The 22,415-nt window shown below is 43.7% G+C and overlaps 1 protein-coding gene across 3 annotated transcripts in view; it reads right to left on the reverse strand.

Annotated features, from left to right (window-relative positions):
- Window positions 1-22,415, reverse strand: part of si:dkey-9k7.3 (circularly permutated Ras protein 1) — an 85,033-nt gene that overhangs the window by 36,082 nt on the left and 26,536 nt on the right. For all 3 annotated transcript variants that reach the window (XM_068046179.1, XM_068046178.1, XM_068046180.1), the window contains exons 3-7: window positions 9,724-9,975; window positions 7,947-8,090; window positions 5,728-5,826; window positions 4,960-5,051; window positions 4,303-4,482 (exon numbers count right to left, since the gene is read on the reverse strand). In XM_068046179.1, coding sequence (XP_067902280.1) covers window positions 4,303-4,482; window positions 4,960-5,051; window positions 5,728-5,826; window positions 7,947-8,090; window positions 9,724-9,975 — 767 coding nt within the window. The remainder of the gene's footprint in view (window positions 1-4,302; window positions 4,483-4,959; window positions 5,052-5,727; window positions 5,827-7,946; window positions 8,091-9,723; window positions 9,976-22,415) is intronic.

Consider the following 22,415-nt stretch of genomic DNA (forward strand, 5'->3'; position numbering starts at 1 on the left):
CTGAGGAACTCCTGCAGTGATGTCCTGGAGCTCAGATGATTGACCGCCAACAACCACAACCATCTTCCTTTGTGCTAGGTATGACTCCAGCCAGCGGAGGGCTTTCCCCCTGATTCTCATTGACCTCAGTTTTGCTCGGGCTCTTTGATGCCATACTCAGTCAAATGCTGCCTTGATGTCAAGGACAGTCACTCTCACCTCACCTCTTGAGTTCAGCTCTTTTGTCCATGTTTGAACCAAGGCTGTACTGAGGTCAGGAGCTGAGTGGCCCTGGTGGAACCCAAACTGAGCGTCACTGAGCAGGTTATTGCTAAGCAAGTGCTGCTTGATGGCACTGTTGATGACACCTTCCATCACTTTACTGATGATAGAGAGTAGGCTGATGGGGCGGTAATTGACCAGGTTGGATTTGTCCTGCTTTTTGTGTACAGGACATAGTTGGGCAATTTTCCACATTGCAGGGTAGATGCCAGTGTTGTAGCTGTACTGGAATAGCTTGGCTAGGGGCGCAGCAAGTTCTGGAGCACAGGTCTTCAGTACTATTGCCATCAGCTGAGGGAGGGCGGTAGGTCATAATCAGTAGGAGGTTACCTTGCCCATGTTTGACCTGATGCCATGAGACTTCATGGGGTCTGGAGTCGATGTTGAGGACTCCCAGGGCAACTCCCTTCCTACTGTATACCACTGTGCCATCACCTCTGCTGGGTCTGTCCTGCCGGTGGCTGAAACCATGGTTGCACATTTGTGTTCTGAGAGACAGTTGAATAGAGAGACAATGGAAGTGCTCAGTGATTCAATTAACAAGATTGATCTGGGCAACAGTGATTATCCACATCTTGTCTGTGTAACAGCCAGGACCCCACCGCCCACTGAGTGTGTCTCGTAAGCTTTGAAGTCCAGCAAAACGCCCACCCCATACCCCCAAGAACCTGCTAGCCAACCTGGGGACTTTTTGAATTGTGCCACTGCCATGCTTGGCCCCCACCTGCCAAGAATGAGGCACATTAATTTTGTCATGAAAATTGATTTTAAACTGTTACTGGAGTGAAGAAAGGACTTGTTAAACAGATCAGCCATGGCTGGAAAAGACATTTGCATATTAACAGACGGTGGTTGGAAGGACAAAGGACCATTCCCTGACACATTCAACCCACAATGGTCCTTGATCACCAGGTATTGTGTGTAAGAGGAGCATTCCAGAGACTGCTAAGGTAAAACAATCCAAGACGTGTCAGACCAGTTAGTCACATGACTAACCCTGCTTGGCAACCTGGGTTTTTCTGAATTGTACAAACAGTTTGAACAGAGAGTATCTGTTTGCTTCCGGACTGAGAAGATCTCTCCTGTCTGCTCCCATCTCTTTCTCACAAGCTTCTGAATCTACTGAAGATACATGAACCCCAAGAGAGAAAAGTCTCCTACAGCGAACAAGGTTTAAGAAGAATACTGGGCCCCAAAGAGAAGCAAGATCTACCTACAATCAAGAACTCTACAATAAGCTCGAAGAACCGTAACAAAAACTCTTCAGATATTGCCTCAAACTTTTCCACTTTATTTTTCTTCTGCTCTTTTCTGTCTCTATTTGCATGCGTGTATCATGTATGCATGCTAGCGTGGGTGCATTGTGTATCCATCGGCATCAACTGAATTAGAGTTTAAGTTCAAGTTTAATATATTTACAATTTTCTTCTTTAAACCTAAGAAAACCTGTTTGTGCTGGTTTCTTTGCCTTATAATTGGAAAGCAGTGAACAAGGGTTCACCAAAGGGAAGCTAAAAACAGTATTTTTAAAAATTAAACCCTGTTACTGTAAGACCAGGTGAAGGCTGAAAGTAACCCCTAAACACCTTTCTCACCTAGTCATAACAGCCACACAGAAAGGCAATTTGAAGATGAAAGAGAAAGAAGCTCTCTCTCCCTGTCTCTCTCTCTCAAGCAAAGCCCCAGGGACCCACAGCAGCAGCTTAAGCCTCAAGACAGAGCATCTCTTCAGCCTTCTGCTACCAGAGAAGCAAGTTTGAAAGTGTGCATTGGGCCCCAGTGAGAACTCCAAGACCGCAATTTCAACCAAGGACATAACAGCAAAGCAAAAGACAGTAACTGAATCCATTTACTACTCCAACTCTTTCCCCCCCCCCCCACCCACTTAATTCTTACTCCTCTTCTGTATCTATGTATTTCTATCATATGCATACTAGTGTGGTTGTGTCACGTATTTTAGTCATTTTAACTCAGTTAGAGTGATAAGGCTAATAAACTTACATCTTTATTGTTTAAACCTTGGAAAACCTGTCTGGTTGGTTCATTTGCAATTACAATTAGAAAACAGTGAGCAAGGACTCACTGAAGTGTTAAGCTAAAAACACTGTTTTAAAAGTTAAACCCTGTTACGGCCAAACCAGGAAAGGGGCAAGAGGGGAGCCTGAGACCCCTTCCTCACCCGGTCGTAACACCCTGGCAGAACCCAAATTGAATGTCAGTGAGCAGGTTATTGCTGAGCAAGTGCCACTTGATAGCACTATCGTGACCTCTTCCATCACTTTGCTGATGATCGAGAGTAGACTGATAGGCAAGTAATTGGCCGGGTTGAATTTGTCCAGCTTTTTGTGGGCAGGACATACCTGGGCAATTTTCCACATTGCTGGGTAGATGCTGGTGTTGTAGCTGTACTGGAACAGCTTGGCTAGGGGCGTGACTAGTTTTAGAGCACAAATCTTCAGTACTATTTCCAGAATATTGTCAGGGCCCATAGCCTTTGAGTATCCAGTGCCTTCAGCCGTTTCTTGATATTACATGTAGTGAATCAGATTGGCTGAAGACTGGTATCTGTGATGCAGGGGACCTCAGGAGGAGGCCGAGATGGATCACCCACTTGGCATTTCTGGCTGAAGATGGATGCAAATGCTTCAGCTTTCGCACTGATGTGCTGGTCTCTCCTATCGTTGAGGTTGAGGATATTTGTCGAGCCACCTCCTCCTGTTAGTTGTTTAGTTGTCCACCACCATTCATCACTGGATGTGGCAGAACTGCAGAGCTTAGATCTGATCTGTTGGTTGTGGGATCGCTTAGCCCTGTCCATTACATGCTGCTTCCGCTGTTTGGCATGCAAGTAGTCCTGTATTGTAGCTTCACCAGGCTGACATCTCATTTTGAGGTATGCCTGGTGCTGCTCCTGGCATGCCCTCCAGCACTCTTCATTGAACCAGGGTTGGTCCCCTGGCTTGATGGTAATGGTGGAGTGGGAGATATGCCAGATCATGAGGTTACAGATTGTGGTTGAATACAGTTCTGCTGCTGCTGATGGCCCAAAGCGCCTCATGGATGCCCAGTTTTGAGTTGCTATATCTGTTCGAAATCTATCCCATTTAGCAGGTGGTAGTGCCATACAACACGATGGTGGGTATCCTCAATGTGAAGACGGGGCCTCGTCTCCACCAGGACTGTGTGGTGGCCACTCCTACCTATACTGTCATGGACAGATGCATCTGCGATAACTAGATTGGTGAGGATGAGGTCAAGTAGGTTTCTCCCTCTTGTCGGTTCCCTCACCACCTGCCGCAAACCCAGTCTAGCAACAATGTCCTTCAGGACTCGGCCAGCTCGGTCAGTAGTGGTGCTACCGAGCCACTTTTGGTGAAGTACATTGAAGTCCCCCACCCAGAGTCCATTTTGTGCCCTTGCTATCCTTAGTGTTTCTTCCAATTGGTGTTCAACATGGGGAAGCGCTGATTCATCAGCCGAGGGGGAGAAGTACGTGGTAATCAGCAGGAGGTTTCCTTGCCCATGTTTGACCTGATATCATGAGACTCCATGGGGTCCATAGCCATGGTTGAGGATTCACAGGGCAACTCCCTTCTCACTGTATACCACTGTGCCGCAGGACAGACCCAGGGATGGTGATGGTGATATCAGGGACATTGTCTGTAAGGTATGATTCCATGAGCATCACTATGTCAGGCTGTTGTCTTACTAGCCTGTGGATAGCTCTCCCAATTTTGGCACAAGCCCCCAAATGTTAGTAAGGAGGACTTTACAGGGTCAACAGGGCTGGGTTTGCCGGTCATTTCCAGTACCTAGGTCGATGCCAGGTAGTTCATCCAATTTCATTACTTTTATATAATTCTATGTTCAGTGTTATAGTAAGAATTGTCAATAAAGAAACTAGCTTGTCCTCCCTTGTGAAGAGTTATCTAAGTACATTGATGACAGTGGACAATGTTGCTCTGAATCCTTAATTCCATCATTTAAACCAACGTTCACAGCAAATGGGCATCTCTGAAAGGCCCCAGGACTTCTCCTTACCTCATTGGTTGCGCACATGCTTCCAGAGATGTCTACACAGAAGACAACCAAAGAGTCGTCCACATTGATGTAATCGTCATTGACAGACCCTGAGAGATACGTGACATCTTGACTGTTGGGTACTGTACTGAAGGTTCGAGTGATCACATTGTGCTTACTACAGAATTCGCAAGGCCATATCTGGACAAGGAAGAAAAGAGATCAGTGGTTTGGCATTTAATGAAAGGAAAGCTTGCTAAAGGATTACAGATAAACTCACAATATAGATTATGGGATACCCCATCCTGGAGTATGACTAACAGGGCAATACTTTAAAATGGGTATGACCCTGACTAGCACAGCTGTATATCAAGTCTTGACAAGGCCATGACAAGTAACATTTTATTTTGTACTTTGCCAATTAAATTGCATTAACTTAATTCTCAACTAAAAGTGAACAAAACTTGTCCATTGCAAGTTCACTTATGCAGCAATCCTTCTTAATCACAGGAAAAGGCTATTCTAGTCTTGCCAATTGGGGAAGCAGAGTAGTGCATCAAAAATGAGAGCTGTTATATATCATGGTTCTTTGAATTAGAGCAATGATGCTTTTATAAAAGACCTGGACGCTCAAACTATGCCTGATATTCACCATTATAGTGCAGGTATGGAACTCACTATGTCTGCATGTTTCTGGTGGATCCGACTGATGCTGGACAGGGTTGCTGAACAGTTCTGGCAGTGGATGGCTTTCACAGTCTGGGCTTGTACTGTAACAGGGCAGAAAGATAAAGAGACAGAGTTCAACCTGACTCACCTCAGAGTTAACAGTTAATTGTTTCTAACAGCCTTTAGTTTCACCCACTCATTAGCTCAGACTATGCTCCAACCTAAGGCAATTGATCTGGATTGGTGCTAACATCCTCCAGTCCTACCTTTCAACTGACCTAATTACTTGATACTGTACTGACAATGTCTAATCCCAGTGAAATAAAATGGATTTTTCCTTTGAAATACTAACAAGCTGATACATGGGTTAAAATGCTGCCTGCCAGCTAAAATATTAACCATTAACATGTATGAAAACGAACTGCCACATAGGCCTAATAACAACAGTCATTGCACTTCAAAGTAAATCATTGTATAAGAAGTGCTTTGAGATACTTCTGCGAAATATGTTAAGACACTATATAAATGCAAGCCTTTCTTTCTGTATGTGTGACCTGGTGATTTACAGCAACAGACAGAAAGGAGACAATTATTTAACATAATCTGTGGAAGCTAAATAGAAACCCAGCATTGGGGAAAATTGTTGGTAGGCCTGTGTTCCATCACTCCTTGGCACAGCACATTGGTACATGAAAGGATTAGACATTCCTGTAATGAGCATATGGATCCCCTTCACTCTTATATGCAAAGGAACAACGAGCCCAGTCATGCACTTACCATTATTGATGTCTACCAACTTTCCCAAGTTAACAGAGACCACATTTACATTGGCTTTCTTACTCGTGTGGGAACTGGAACTCTTAGGGGCTGGAAAATCTACAAGAAAACAGTGGCATTAGAATATTCAAACCTCACCTTAAACACTATCAATTATTATTATATTACCATTCAAATTACACATAGACCTGCAACAATGTCAATCAGACCCAAGAATGTAAGAGTGGAACAAGCGTAAGTTAGAGAGGGGGACAGGAGTGAGTTACACAGAGGATCAGGATTGGAGTTGAGGGTGTGGGGGCCGAAATGGGTAACGATCCTTCCAGCCCGCTGAATTGTGAAGCCTGGAAGATTTTAATTCCTGGACCTCAACAGTATGCTTGGACAATGAATCTGCTCAAACCCAGTGGGGATGATGTCAATGCCATCGTGGAAGTCATGGGAAGTAAGGTACAGACTTGATGTAACTGAGGAGTTCAGACCACTCATGTATAGAATACATGTTGGTGGCCCCAATGACATTGCTTTTAGATACCCTAATACTGAGTGTTTAAATTTAATATCATTTTTGAAAATTTCTGTTTTTTGTCTATAAGACAAATCTAATTTATCTACCAAATGCTTATGAATCTATTAGTGACACTATAGGGTATCCTGCCCTAAACCTTTCAGTAGCAGTGTGGGCATTGATGGCAAAATATTCAAATATAGGGTCACAAGTTAGGAATAATCAGTGAAAGTCAGGCAGAATATTTTTGTTCAAAGAGTAATCAGATTTTGGAATAAGTTTCCAAGGAAGGCCATTGAAGTAGATGGTATAAATGTATCCAAGGGTCTGCTGGTTAATATGTAAAGAAGGCACATAGAAGGGTTGATCAATCCAAAATGGACAGGCTGGTTAGATCTAATCCCTTTTCCATAGGCCAACCTCAGTTACACATCCTAGTGCTAGTCAACAATGGATACTCCTCACTCCAGGCCCTAACTCAGCTCTCAGTCATTGAACAGTGTAGAGAATTACTTTATTGTGGTGTCTGTACACACAGAGCTTTCACACGTGGAGTTGGAACAGCAGCAACTGAAAGATGGCTGATCTCATGCTACATTTGGCTCACCAGGATGCAGGTGGCTAAACACTTCCTGTTGGCACTGATGCTTCAGTAAACCCAAGAAATCACAATGAATGAAATGAATTGTAATAAGAGGCAGAAAAAAATTGCTCTAAAGACACCAACCAGTAGCCTCAGAACAGGATAATGGGGGTATACAAGAGAGCAAGGAGGGATGGGTTGAGGGGGAATGTAAAAGCTTAGATCCTGAAATGAAGCCATCACAGATGGAAATTTGAATAATGACGGGACATAGTGGCTAATATTGAATGTCCTTTTTATCGCTTGTTCTCTCCCTTCTGCCTCCTGTTCTGAAAATCCTAACCTTTTGCTGGGGGATAGTTTCACAAGTATTGGGAATCCTATGATGCCTTGGCCAGTGTGGCATTTTAAATGTATATGCCCAGACAGTAAGTGCTCCAAACTATTTGACCAAGGGGAGCATCAAATCGCAGGCCAGTCTTGCCCTCATTTGAAGTCCACATATGTGCACTGTCTACTGGGCTCACTGGATAGTGATCCAGAGTGAGTAGATGGCTAAACTGTTTTCTACTCCTTAGCCCACATAATAAGTAAACTGATTTTAGATAGCATTGGTTGTGATGCACACCACTGTTGAAAAGCCCGTCAGGACTCTGTCCAGAATCACTATCATGATAAATTCACACAAAAGAATCATTCCCACTATAATAGGATTGGTTAGTTTGTTAGGCGGTCTGAAACAAAGTAATGAACAGTTTAATGTCCAGCGTCATTGTGCAAGCCTTTACAATGAACACCTTAAACATTCCTCTGTCACAGACGTTGGAGCCTACGGATTCTTAAAAAAACCTCATGCAAATTCACTTTGTTTCAAAACACGACAGTTACATATAATTCATTCACAAATTCTTTCCATGCAAAAGGTGATTAAAAATGCCAAAATGTAACGGCAAGGTTCGCCAAATTCTCTTAGCAACCCCAATTTATATTAAAGAAAAAACATGCATTTATATAATTCCTTCAATGTCCTCAAGATCTCTAGTTACTGTTGCCATATTAGGCACACAAGTTTCACATTTCGATCACGTTAAGAAACAAAATTATTTTACTGATCATTAACCAACTTACCACGCTTGGGCCTTGGCGGAGGGACCTGAGGATGTGAGTTTAATATACCTGGCAGAGTTGCAGAGGGCTGACGGTTGGTGAAGACATTAGGTTTCTGAGAATTGGGGCGTGGAGGCAGAGGAGGAGCCTGGCTGTCTTCATCATCTGATACCAAACACAATAAATGGGATCAGAACTTATTAGAAAACATGGAGAGAGTGCAATATATATTTTTCACATTCTCTATCATCCGTTGTTTGTCTCTCTGTTCCGCTTTCTGTTGAAACTATGCTGCCCTACACACTCTTCCTCCTCCCTACATTCTCATTTTATTGATTAATGAAGACTCTCCTACGAACTCATCTAAATCCTTAAATCAATGCCACACCTCACTCTCTCAGTCTTCCCTTCCTAATGAAATCTAAAAGTTTATAAAACCTAAGATTGGCATCACTTAATCAAAACTTTCTCCAGTACCTTGCCCTCCACATGTGTAAGATTAGGGAGTGGTGTGTTTCACAGGCTTCTGAATATCAGGTGTACAGTGTCTGAGCATGATCCTGTCTTTACTAAATGCCTAGCTCCTCCTACATGGGCCTCATGTGCTGCCTCCATTTGAAACATAGCTAATCCTTTCAACCCTCATTTGAAGAGAAATTTGGAGAATCCCATACTCCACTGCATTCTGTACCTACTGCTGCAAGATCCTGACAGCATTCAGCTTCAGGCTGATATGTGCCAAGAACATTACTTGCCACTTAAGTGCCAGTCAATGACCATCTCCAACAAGAGAGAATCTAACCACCTCCCCTTGACATACAATGGCATTACCATCATGGAATTCTACACCATCAACATCCTGGAGGTTACCATTGACGAGAAACTTCAAGAGGAAGTTGGATGGCCACTTGTGGAAAATAGACTTACAGGGCTCCGGGGATCGAGCGAGGCAGTGGGACTGACAGGGTTAGCTCCGAGGAGAGCTGGCATGGACTCGATGGGCACAATGGCCTCCTTCTGTGCTGTAAATGTCTCTATGACTATGGACCAGCCATATAAATACTGTGCTACAACAGCAGGTAAGAGGCTGGGAAATCTGTGGCAAGTGACTCATTTCCTAACTCGCCAAAGCCTGTCCACCATCTGCAAGGCATAAGTCAGGAATGCATTGGAATATTCTCAACTTGCCTGGGTGAATGCAGCTCCAGCAACACTCAAGATCATCCAGGACAAACCAACCCACTTGATTGACAACCACCAAATTAAACATTCATTCCCTCCACCACCAGTGCACTGTGGTTGCAGTGTGTGCCATCTACAAGATGTGCCACAGCAACTCACCAAGGCTCCTTCGACAGCACCTTCCAAACCCGCCACCTCTACCAACTAGAAGGACAATAGCAGCAGATGCATGGGAACATCATGACCTCCAAGACTCCCTCCAAGCCACACCCCATCCTGACTTGGAATTATATCCCCGTTCCTTCACTGTCACTGGGTCAAAATCCTGGAACTCTGTCCCTAACAGCACTGTTGGTGTACCTACACCCCAAGGCCTGCAGCGGTTCAAGGAGGCAGCTCACCACCACCTTCTCAAGAACAATTAGGGATATGCAATAAATGCTGGCCTAGCCAGTGACTCCCACATCCCATGAATTAAAAAAAAGGGAACAGACTGCCCCAGTGTGTACTCAATCTGACAGCCTGGCTCCTGTGTTCCTTCCTGACTGTTGTAGATTGGAACCACAAATCCAGGTGACCTACCTGAATGGATCGGGGACCAACAGAAAGTCTTTACCTTTTGGCTGTGATTTTCTGGATATGACAGGTGGCCTTGGAAGTTTTGCTCGGCTCCCACTGTGTGAAGATTTCGGCACTGTGGCATACAGACAGTTGTCCTCATCTAAAGATGATTTCAGGAAACGATTGTCATATTGATGAATGCTGCCTCGTGCCTGTATTGGTGGAGGTCTGAAGCTAGTGCTCGAATATGTTTGATTTTCAACAGGATTTGGAACAGTAGCTGGTCTCTCATGTATTTGTTCTGCAACTGAATATGAAGCAAAAACGTTATACACTTATTTACAATGTTATTTTGTAAGACTTGTTATGCTTAAGGTAAGATGTGTTGGTGCTGAGAAAGGTGGCTTTTCCAATCTCAGATAATTCCTGGTCAGAGCAGATACAAAGTAAAGCTCCCTCCCTTCTGTTTGAGCAACGTGCCTGAGCCCCAATTTTAGAATCACACAGCACAGTGACTACAAGCCAGTCTCACTCTGCCACTGCTGTAACACCAAAGGCATGATTAGATTAGATTAGATATACAGCACTGAAACAGGCCCTTCGGCCCACCGAGTCTGTGCCGACCATCAACCACCCATTTATACTAATCCTACATTCCTACCAAACATCCCCACCTGTCTCTATATTTCCCCTACCACCTTCCTATACTAGTGACAATTTATAATGGCCAATTTACCTACCACCCTGCAAGTCTTTTGGCTTGTGGGAGGAAACCGGAGCACCTGGAGAAAACCCACGCAGACACAGGGAGAACTTGCAAACTCCACACAGGCAGCACCCAGAATCGAACCCGGGTCCCTGGAGCTGTGAGGCTGCGGTGCTAACCACTGCGCCACTGTCCTCACAGACCTGCGGATGAAGAATGGACTATTGTTCACCAGCATGTTCTGTTAATAGTTAACTCTGTACTATATATATTAGTTAGCTGTTTAATAAACCTGTTTGAGATCTTCAATCAATCTGAACTCCACGCATCTCATTTATGTTGCATCAGTCAACATAAAAAAAGCTTCTCATTACACGGTTCACCCTGGAAAGGCAGTAATACTAACATCTCATCTCCTGGTTGAAATTTTTGGGTCTTGGCATGGCTATTTCTTCATGGTTATTTGGGAAGCTTTCAGGTGTTTGTGAGCCACTTTGGAGGCTTTCATGAGCCGCTCCCCGAACACGGATACATAATTTAACACAGAAGATTCATCCCTCTGTTCTAAAAACCTTTCTTTGATTAGCTTTAAAAGGACCTTTTACCTCATGTCCATAAACGAATTAAAAAGGAGTAAAACCCATAGACTTATTAGGTGAATCCCTAGTGGCAAACAAAAGAATTTCCAACCTTTTATGCTAATCATGAGGCTATTCATGACAATATACCCTCATTTTGAGGGTCTGATGGTGCTGTTCTAAAACCCCTTGTCTCTATAGGTGGTAGGCTTAAGACTTTAACTGTTTCTACCTAGATGACCAATAACTTTCAGAAAATCTTTAGACATAAAATTGGAACATCGATCTGACTGAATCTCAATCGGTAATCCATATCTAGTGAAGAACTGAGTTAACTTCTCTACCACTACCTTAGCAGAAATTGTTCTCAAGGGAATGGCCTCTGGGAACCGAGTAGCCATATCCATAATATTGAGTATATATTGATGTCCCACTTTTGTTTTTGGTAAAGGTCCTACACAGTTTACATAGTAGGGTGTTGACCCTACTAAATGGTTCCCCAAAAACTGGTATGGGAATTAGAGGTGCCGGTTTATGGCAGGTTGCGGTTTATCCACAGTCTGGCACGTACGGCACGTTTTACAAAACTGCACCATGTCCTTGTAAAGACCTGGCCAGTAAAAATGTCAACTTATACATGCTTGGGTCTTCCGGATCCCCACATGTGCCGCCATAGGAATTTCATGGGTTATCCTTAATATTTCCCAGCAATACTTGGGCGGTACCACTATCTGGTGAACAATAGTCCATTCTTCATCCGCAGGTCTGTGAGGACAGTGGCGCAGTGGTTAGCACCGCAGCCTCACAGCTCCAGGGACCCGGGTTCGATTCTGGGTACTGCCTGTGTGGAGTTTGCAAGTTCTCCCTGTGTCTGCGTGGGTTTTCTCCGGGTGCTCCGGTTTCCTCCCACAAGCCAAAAGACTTGCAGGTTGGTAGTAAATTGGCCATTATAAATTGTCACTAGAATAGGTAGGTGGTAGGGGAAATACAGGGGCAGGTGGGGATGTTTGGTAGGAATATGGGATTTGTGTAGGATTAGTATAAATGGGTGGTTGATGGTCGGCACAGACTTGGTGGGCCGAAGGGCCTGTTTCAGTGCTGTATCTCTAATCTAATCTAATCAGCTTGCTGAGCCTTGATCAGAAAAGACTTACTGAACATTTCCTTTGGATTAACCAAATCCCAAAAGAAAGTTTCAGATATTCAGCTGTTTGTGGTGCCAATTTTACCTCCGATAATGGAACTTGTTTAGCCATTGCTCGGGTCACTCCACATGGAGGAAAAATTCCTGGAACCTTTTCCTGTAACTGTTCTGTCTCTTTAACTTCATTTGGTCTTTCCGTGACTACTGGAGTGACTACTACCTTTGCTCTGGCCAAATCATTCCTCAGGAGTAGGGCAACTCCGTCTACAGACAAACTATGTACAACTCCTATGGTTACCGTTGCAGACATTAGGTCACAGTCCAGGTGCACCTAGTACAAAGGTACGGTATATACTCCCCACCGATACCATTCACTAAAACCTTAGCATTCAGTGCACTCTCTGGTGGAAAGGTTATGCCTTTCCCCAGCAAAAGAGCTTGGGTGGCTCCTGTATCCCTAAGTATAACTATAGGTTTACCTGCCTCACTTGAGGGATAAGGAGTTACTTTTCCTCTTGACAAGAATCCCTATAACTCTCAGGTATCTTGTTCATGTCCCCCGCACTCAACGGTTTTTGTACTTGGCCTTACAGCTGCAGTCAGGGCTACAGCCTGATCTGTCATACTCTCAGTCAGGGCCCCTTTCTCTGCATTGGCCTTGTGTACCCCAATAAGTCCATGGGTTTACCCCACAACTTCCAGCATTCTGCACGAAGGTGTCCCACTTGTGGCAATGGAAACATTTAGGCTTTCGGACCTCACTTCCACCCTCAAGACCTTCCTTTCTGGCCTGAGGAGATCCCGGGGCATTCCCAGCTATCCTTTCTTGTCCCCGGCTACTTGCCTGCCTTTCGCCCTCCCACCTTCTATCCTTATTGGGTTTGTGGGGGTGATGGACAAAAGGTTTGGGCTTGTAAACAAGTTTGGAATCATCAGCGATCTCAGCTGCATCGTTGGCTGTTGAAAGATTCTTTTAAAAAAAAGCATTTTCATAACACATGTTAGTGCTTAACTCACGCCCAAACTATCCCAGATTGCTGCGCATGTTCAGTTAAGGTAACATGGTGACTATGTTACTAGACCAGTAATCCAGAGGCCTGGGCTAACAATTCAGAGATTGTGAATTCAAATTCATTTAATTTTCATAAATTTGGAATCAAAAGCTAGTATTAGTAATGGCAACCAAGCTATTGGATTGTTGTTGAAACCCAACTGGTTCACTAATGTCCTTTAGGGAAGGAAACCTGTTGCCCTTACCCAGTCTGGTCTATGCGTGACTTCAGAACCACGGCAATATGGTTATCTCTGAAATGCCCTCTGAAATGGTCTAGCAAGCCACACATTTGTATCAAACGGTTACAAAAATATATAAGAAAATAAAACTGGACAGACCTACTGTCATTGACCCAGGTATCAGACTTTGACACAACAAAGACACAACAGCCTTGTCGACACTGCAACATCCTCTTCATGAACATATCTGGGGATGTGCTAAAATTGGGAGAGCTGTTGCACAAACTAGTTAAGCAATAGCCTGACATAGTCATACTCACAGAATCATTCATTTCAGCCAACATCCCAGACCCTTCCAACACCATCCTTACAAATGTCCTGTCCTACCAGCAGGACAGACCTACCAGAGGTGGTGGCACAGTGGTATACAGTGGAGAGGGAGTGGCCCTGGGAATTATCAACATTGAAGTCTCATGTCATCAGGTCAAATATGGACAAAGAAACCTCCTGCTAATTACCACCTACTGCCCTTCCTCAGCTGATGAATCAGTACTCCATGTTGCAAACCACTTGGAAGAAGCACTGTGGGTAGCAAGGGCACAGAATGAATGCTGTATGGAGGACTTCAATGCCCATCACCAAGAGTAGCTCAGTAGCACCACTACTGACAAAGCTGGCTGAATCCTGAAGGACATATCTGACAGGCTTGGCCTGCAGCAGCTGGTGAGAGAACTAACAACAGGGAAAAACCTACCTGACCTCGTCCTCACCAATCTACTTTCACAGATGCATCTGTGCATGACAGTATTGGTAGGAGTGACCACTGCACAGTCATTGTGGAGATGAACTCCCATCTTCACACTGAGCACACACTCCATCCTGTTATACGGCACTACCACCTGAAGAGTTATAAAAAATGACTTTTCCTTTAAAACAGTGGACAATGTGCTGCAAAATGGCTGCCGAAGGTCAAACAACATGGCTCTGTATATTCAAACTGTCTTATTGTCTGTAAAGGACAAAAGGATACATTCCAAGCTAAGAGGTGTCATTACACCCATCCTTAACACATCAAGAGACATTTTTAAATTGGATGGGTTCTTCTGAAACAAAGAAGGTGTGAAGTAGCCACATCTTGGGCTGTTGTTGATCACCACAGGGAGAGGGCACTGTGTCTTCCAACAGAGGCAACATGTGAGAGACTTTTATCTTTAAAAGTAGCTCTCTGGAGAGAGGTGGAACAGAATTACAAAAGCTTGTCTAGCCGAAAGCTGAGAGATCCAGCAGAAGCTAAAGAAGGAACTCTGCTATGAGCTCTACACTTCAACTTGACACAGCAGGGAACTAAGAGTGATCACTGCCTCCAGACTGAAGCCACACTACCAGAAAAATCTACAAACAAACCAGGCCTGCAATTTTAGAAGAGAAATTGGCCTCCAAGAAGATTCAACAGATTTATTGTGTACCCCGAACACCTACCTCACTTCAAAGCACCTATCCTTTTCCTATCTATCTATCTTTTTTTGTGTGCGCACAAGTGAATGTGGGTGCAGTTGCAACCATTTTGGGAATGAATATTGCTCAATAAATAGTTAATCTTCTGTTGTAAACCTACAAGAAAACCTGTTGCTGTCTGTTTATTTGACAAATAAAACACAAAGGGTTTAAAACCCTAGTAACAAAAACACTTGCTGGGATCAGTTGGAAGTTGAACACCCACACCCCTTACCAGCTGGCCGTAACATAACATGTGGTAATTGCCATGGACTCAGAACAGATCTAGCAGCTCAAGACTAGGCATCCATGAGACACTGTGGACCATCACCATCTGTAACCTTGTGGCCTGGCATATCCCTCACTCTACCTTGACCATCAAGCCAGGGGATCAACCCAGGTTCAATAATAAGTATAGAAAAGCATGCCAGGAGCAGCACCAGAAACACCTGAAAAGGAGGTGCCAAACTGATGAAGTTACAACATAGGACTAAGTGCATCCTAAACACCGGAAGCAGCATGCTAAAGACAGGGTTAAGTGATCCCACAACCAACGAATCCAATCAGAGTTCTCCAGTCCTGTCACATCCATTTGTGAATGCTGGTGAACAATTAACCAATTAATGAGAGGAAAAGGCTCCATGAACATCCCTATCCTCAAAGATGGTGGAATCCAGCATGGTGAGTCAAAAGACAAGGCTGAAGCATTGCAACCATCTACAGCCAGAACTGTTGAGTGGATGACCCGTCTTGGCCTCCTTCGGAGGTCCCCACCATCAGAGATGCTAGTCTTCAACCAATTCAATTCACCCCACTTGTTATCAAGGAACAGCTGTGCTCAATGGATACAGCAAAGGCTATGGGTCGTGACAACATCCCGGCTGAACTGCTGAAGACTTGTGCTCCAGAACTAGCCATACATCCAGCAAGCTGTTCCAATACAGCTACGACACTGGCAGCTGTGGGAGTGGCCTAAATGTCCCGGCCAGCCTGTGGGACCAGCACACATTAAATTAAGACCAGCACACAATGAGTTAAAGTGGCTTTCTGCTAAATCTGGGATTGTAAGGCTGAATCTGGTATTGGTATTGTGTAAGAGGCACAAGGACTGGGCAGCTCCACAGATAATGAGGATGATGTAATGTCTGAAAGTAAGCACTCAGCAATGTCTGTAATGATACTGAATATGCCTATTTGATCACTGGCGTGAATGAGAAATGGTACTGAGCTAATTAAGGCAATGTAACCATGATAATGGGATAATTGGAAGGGATTGAGAATGATAAAATGTATTTTAGCTGTGTGCATGTGATTTTGATTAACTATAAATAATTGGTTATACTGTCACCTGTACATACCCTTGAGTCACCTTAATTTATTGATAATATGGATGAAATGTAATGATCAAAGGAAAAAATGGTATTTAACTGTGAGCAAGTCTCTGAAATCATGACATATGATGCCTCAGTAAAGAACTGGCCCTACATTGCTCTAACTGCATGTGTGTACACTTTGGAGGTTAAAGTAATAGGACAAATTAGAAATAGAAAGTAGAACAGCATCTACCCGACAAAGTGAAAAATTGCCCAGGCACGTCCTGTCCACAAAAAGCAGGACAAATCCAATTTGATCAATCACGACTGCATGAGTCTACTCTCAATCATCAGCAAGGTGATGGAAGGTGTCATCAACAGTGTTATCAAGTGGCACTTATTCACCAATAACCTGCTCACTGATGTTCAGCTTGGGTTTCACCAGGACAACTCAACTCCAGACGTCAATACAGCCTTGGTCCAAACTGGGACAAAAGAACTGGATTCCAGAGGTGAGGAGGTGGTGGCGTAGTAGTAATGTCACTGAACTAGTAATCCAAAGGTGAGGCTAATGTCAAGGGGATATGGGTTCAAATCCCATCATGGCAGCTGGTGGAATTTAAATCCAATTAATTATTAAATTAAATCAATTAATACAAATCTGGAATTGAAAGATAATTTCAGTAATGGTGCCATAAAACTATCAATTGTTGTAAAAATCCATCTGGTTCATTAATATCCTTTAGGAAAGGAAATCTGCTGTCCTTACTTGGTCTGGCCGACATGTGACTCCAGACCCACAGGAATAACATAGAAAATAGGAGCAGGAGTAGGCCATTTGGCCCTTCGAGCCTGCTCCGCATTTCATTATGATCATGGCAGATCATCCAACTCAGTAGCCTGTTCCGGTTTTCGCCCCATAGCCTTTGATCCCTTTAGACCCAAGAACTATATCTAACTCCTTTTTGAAAACATTCAATGTTTTGGCCTCAACTGCTTTCTGTGGTAGCGAACTCCACAGGCTCACCACTCTCTGGGTGAAGAAATTTCTCCTTATCTCAGTCCTGAAAGGTTTACCCTGTATCCGTAGACTATGACCCCTGGTTCTGGACTCCCCCACCATCAGGAACATCCTTCCTGCATCTACCCTGTCAAGTCCTGTTAGAATTTTATAGGTTTCTACGAGATCCCCCCTCACTCTTCTGAACTCCAGCGGATACAATCCTAACTGACTCACTCTCTCCTCATATGTCAGTCTTGCCATCCCAGGAATCAGTCTGGTAAACCTTCGCTGCACTCCCTCTATAGCAAGAACATCCTTCCTCAGATAAGGAGACCAAAACTGCACACAATATTCCAGGTGTCGCCTCACCAAGGCCTTGTATAATTGCAGCAAGACATCCCTACTTCTGTACTCGAATCCTCTCACTATGAAGGCCAACATATCATTTGCCTTTTTTACCGCCTGTTGCACCTGCATGCTTACCTTCAGCGACTGGTGTACAAGAACACCCAGGTCTCACTGCATATTCCCCTCTCAGTTTATAGCCATTCAGATAATAATCTGCCTTCCTGTTTTTGCTACCAAAGTGGATAACCTCACATTTATCCACATTATACTGCATCTGCCATGCATTAGCCCACTCACTCAACTTGTCCAAATCACCCTGAAGCCTCTCTGCATCCTCCTCACAACTCACCCCCCCCCCCCCCCCCCACCCAGTTTTGCGTCATCTGCAAATTTGGAAATATTACATTTAGTTCCCTCATCTAAATCATTAATGTATATTGTGAATAGCTGGGGTCCCAGCACCGATCCCTGCGGTACCCCACTAGTCACTGCCTGTCATTTGGAAAGAGACCCATTTATCCCTACTCTTTGTTTCCTGTCCGCCAACCAATTTTCTATCCATCGCAATACACTACCCCCAATCCCATGCGCTTTAATTTTACATGCTAATCTCTTATGGGGGACTTTGTCGAAAGCCTTCTGAAAGTCCAAATAAACCACATCCACTGGCTCCCCCTCATCAATTCTACTAGTTACATCCTCGAAGAATTCTAGTAGATTTGTCAAGCATGATTTCCCTTTTGTAAATCCATGCTGACTCTGTCCAATTCTACCACTGTTCTCCAAGTGCTCTGTTATAAAATCTTTGATAATGGACTCTAGAATTTTCCCTACGACTGACGTCAGGCTGACTGGTCTATAATTCCCTGTTTTCTCTCTACCTCCCTTTTTAAATAGTGGGGCTACATTAGCTACGCTCCAATCTGTAGGAACTGTTCCAGAGTCTATAAAATCTTGGAAGATGACCACCAATGCATCCACTATTCCTTAAGTAGTCTGGGATGCATACCATCAGGCCCTGGGGATTTAATTGGCCTTCAAACTCATCAATTTCACCAACACCATTTCTCTACTAATACTGATTTCTATCAGTTCCTCTCTCTCACTAAGCCCTGTGTTCCCCAACATTTCTGGTATGATATTTGTGTCCTCCTTTGTGAAGACAGAACCAAAGTATGCATTTAGTTGGTCAGCCATTTCTTTATTCCCCATAATAAATTCCCCTGTTTCTGACTGTAAGGGACCTACATTTGTCTTCACCAATCATTTTCTCAGTGGTTGAATGTGGTTGACCCTTAACTGTTCCCTGAAATAACCGAGTAAGCCACTCAGTTGTCAAGGGAATTAGAGATGGGCAACAAATGCTGGCCTTTCCCCAGCGACACCCACATCCCTCAAAAGAATACAGAAAGAAAAGGTATGAGTGACTGTCCTTAACAGCAAGACAGCATTTGAAGTCATACCTAACACAAAGGAAGGTGGTTGTGATTGTTGGAGGCCAATCATCTCAACCCCAGGACTTTGCTGCAGGAGCTCCTGAGGGCAGCATCCTAGGCCAAATCATCTTCAGCTGTTTCATTAATGACCTTTGCTCCATGGTAAGGTTCAAAGTGGGGATGTTCACTGATGATTACAAGGTGGCCAACTCCTTTCGCAACTTCAAAGATAATGAAGCAGTCAGTGTCTGCATGCAGCAAGACCTAGACAACATTCAGGATGGTGCTGAAGTGTGGTGTGAATGTTACTTATCACTTATATGCCAGGCAATGACCATCTCAAACAAGAGAGAATCTTACCACCTCCCCTTAACATTCAACAGTGTTGTCATTGTCATAAGCCCCTACCACCAGTAATGGAGAAAATAATGGTACAAAAGACTGACAAATCCCAAGGATCAGATGATTTCCATCCCAGACTTTTAAAAGAAGTAGGTGAGAACATTGCATATGCCCTAACTATAATCTTCCAAAGTTCTCTCGATTCAGGAACCCTTCCTTTAGATTGGTAAATTGCACATGTCACTCCACTATTTAAGAAAGGTGAGAGAGGGAAACCAGGGAATTATAAACCAGTTAGCTTAACATCTGCTGTTGGGAAGTTATTAGAACCTATAATTAAGGATAGGGTGACTGAACACCTGGAAAGTTTTCAGCTGATCAGAGAGAACCAGCATGGATTTGTAAAGGGTAGGTCATGCCTGACAAACCTGATTGATTTTTTAAAGAGGTGACTAAAGTAGTGGACAGGGGAATGTCTATGGATGTTATTTATATGGACTTCCAGAAGACATTTGACAAGGTTCCTCATAAAAGACCGTTAGCTAAAGTTGAAGCCCATGGAATTGAAAGAAAATTATTGACCTGTTTAGGAAATTGGCTGAGTGGCAGGACTCAGAGTAGGGATAATGGGCAATTACTCCAATTTGCAGAATGTGACTAGTGGTGTCCTGTAAGGATCTGTGTTGGTCCCTCAACTATTCACCATAATTATTAACAACTTGGATGATGGGATAATAAGCCACATATCCAAATTTAATGATAATACAGAGATAGGTGGGATTGTAAGCAGTGTCGATAGAAACATAAAATTACAAAGAGATATTTGATAGATTAAGTGAACAGACAAAACTGTCTCAAATGAATTTCAATGTAGGCAATTATGGGTTCATCCATTTTGGACCTAAAAAAGTATAGAACAGGATACTTTCCAAATGCTGAAGTAGCTAGAAACAGTGGAGGTCCAAAGAGACTTGGGGGTCCAGGTACACAGATCATTAAAATGCCAGGAACAGGTACAGAAAATAATCAAAAAGGCAAGTGGAATCTACAGACTAGAATACAAGGGGATAGGAGTCATTCTACAGCTATACAAAGCCCTGGTTAGAGCATACCTGGAGTACTGTGAGCAGTTCTAGGCACCCCACATTCAGAAGGATATATTAGCTTTGGAGGGATTCACCAGAATTATACCTAGACTCAAAGAATTAAATTATAAGGACATTACACAGGAGTCCCTGGACATTATGGGTAAACTATCACTGATGCCAGGGCTGGAGACAGGAGCCCCTGGACATTATGGGTAATGTATCAGTGACGCCACAGCTGGACACAGCTGGCCCTAGACATTGTGTTCCCTTGAATTTAGAAGTTGAAGGGGTGATTTGATTGAAGCTTTCAAGATATTAAGGGAACAGATAAGGCCGATAGAAAGAAACTATTTCCACTGGCTGGGGAGTCTCGGACTAGGGGACACAGTCTAAAAATTAAAGCCAGACCTTTCAGGAGGGAAATTAGATAACACTTCTACACACAAAGGGCGGTAACAGTTTGGAACTCTCTTCTGCAACTGACAATTGATGCTAGCTCAATTGTTAATTTTAAATCTGAGATGGATAGATTTTTATTAAGCAAAGGTATTAAAACATATGGGCTAAAGGTGGGTATATAGATTTAGGTCACAGATCAGCCATGATCTCATTAGCAACTTATATACAACAGCTCTTATATCTATATAACGCCTCTAACATAATAAAACATCCCAAGGGACTTCACAGGAGCACTATAAAACAAAGTATAACACCGTGTTATACAAGGAGACATTGGGTCAGATGACCAAAAGCTTGGTCAAAGAAGTAGGTTTTAAGGATTGTCTTAAAGCAGGAAAGTGAGGTGGAGAGGCAGAGAAGTGTAGGGAGGGTATTTCAGAGCTTGGGGCCTAGGCAACTTGAAGGCGCCGCCTGTGATGGCAGAGCAATTAAAATTTAGGATGCTCGGGAGGAGAGAATTAGAGGAGCATAGATATCTCAGAGGATTGTGGGCTGGAGGAGATTACAGAGATAGGGAAGGGCGAGGCCATGGAGGGATTTGAAAACAAGGATGAGAATTTTAAAATCAAGACATTGTTTGGCCGGGAGCCAATGTAGGTCATCAAATGGGACTTGGCAGCAGCGTTTTGGACGTCCTCAAGTTTGCAGAGGATAGACCAGCCAGCAGTGCATTGGAATAGTCAAATCTAGAGGTAACAAAGGCACGAATGAGGGTTTTAACAGCAAATGAGCTGAGACAGGGCAAAGTCAGGCAATGTTACGGAGGTGATGGCGCAAACATGAGGTCAGAAGCTCTCTCGGGATCAACTGTGACACCAAGGTTGTGAACGGACTAGTTTAATCTCAGAGACTGTTGCCAGGGAGAGGGATGGACAGTAGCCAGGGAACAGAGAAGGAAAGAATCGGTAGCTAGGCAACAGAGTTGGAGTGGGAACCAAAAACAATGACTTTAGCCTTCTCAATATTTAATTGAAGAAAATTTCTGCTTATCTAGTACTGGATGTCGGATAGGCAGTCTGATAATTTAGCAACTGTAGAGGAATTGAGAGACGTGGTGTTGAGGTAGAGCTGGATGTTATCTGTACATGTGAAAACTAATGCTGTGTTTTCAGATGATATTGCCGAGGGGCCAAGGATAGATCCTTGAGGACACCAGAGGTAACGGTGCGGGAGCGGGAAGAGAAACCATTGTAAGTGATTCTCTGGTCATGATTAGATAGATAAGAATGGAACCAGGTGAGAGCAGTCCCTCCCAGCTGGATGACAGAGAGGTGTTGGAGGAAGATGATGTGGTCAACAGTGTCAAAGCCTGCAGACAGATCAAGAAGGACGAGAGGGATAGTTTATCTTTGTCACAGTCACATAGGATGTCATTTCTAACTTTGTTAAGAGCTGGGGCAGAAACCTGACTCAAGGGATTCAAACATGGAGTTCCAGGAAAGATAGGAACGGATTTGGGAGGTGACAACACGTTCAAGTTCTGATGAAAGGCCACAGACCTGAAATATTAACTTTGTTTTTCTCTCCACACATGCTTCCTAACCTGCTGAGTATTTTCAGAATGTTCTGTTTTTGTAACAGGATCAAGGACTTTGGAGACGAA

This window comes from Heterodontus francisci, chromosome 14 (genome assembly GCF_036365525.1).
Source record: "Heterodontus francisci isolate sHetFra1 chromosome 14, sHetFra1.hap1, whole genome shotgun sequence".
Taxonomy (NCBI): domain Eukaryota; kingdom Metazoa; phylum Chordata; class Chondrichthyes; order Heterodontiformes; family Heterodontidae; genus Heterodontus; species Heterodontus francisci.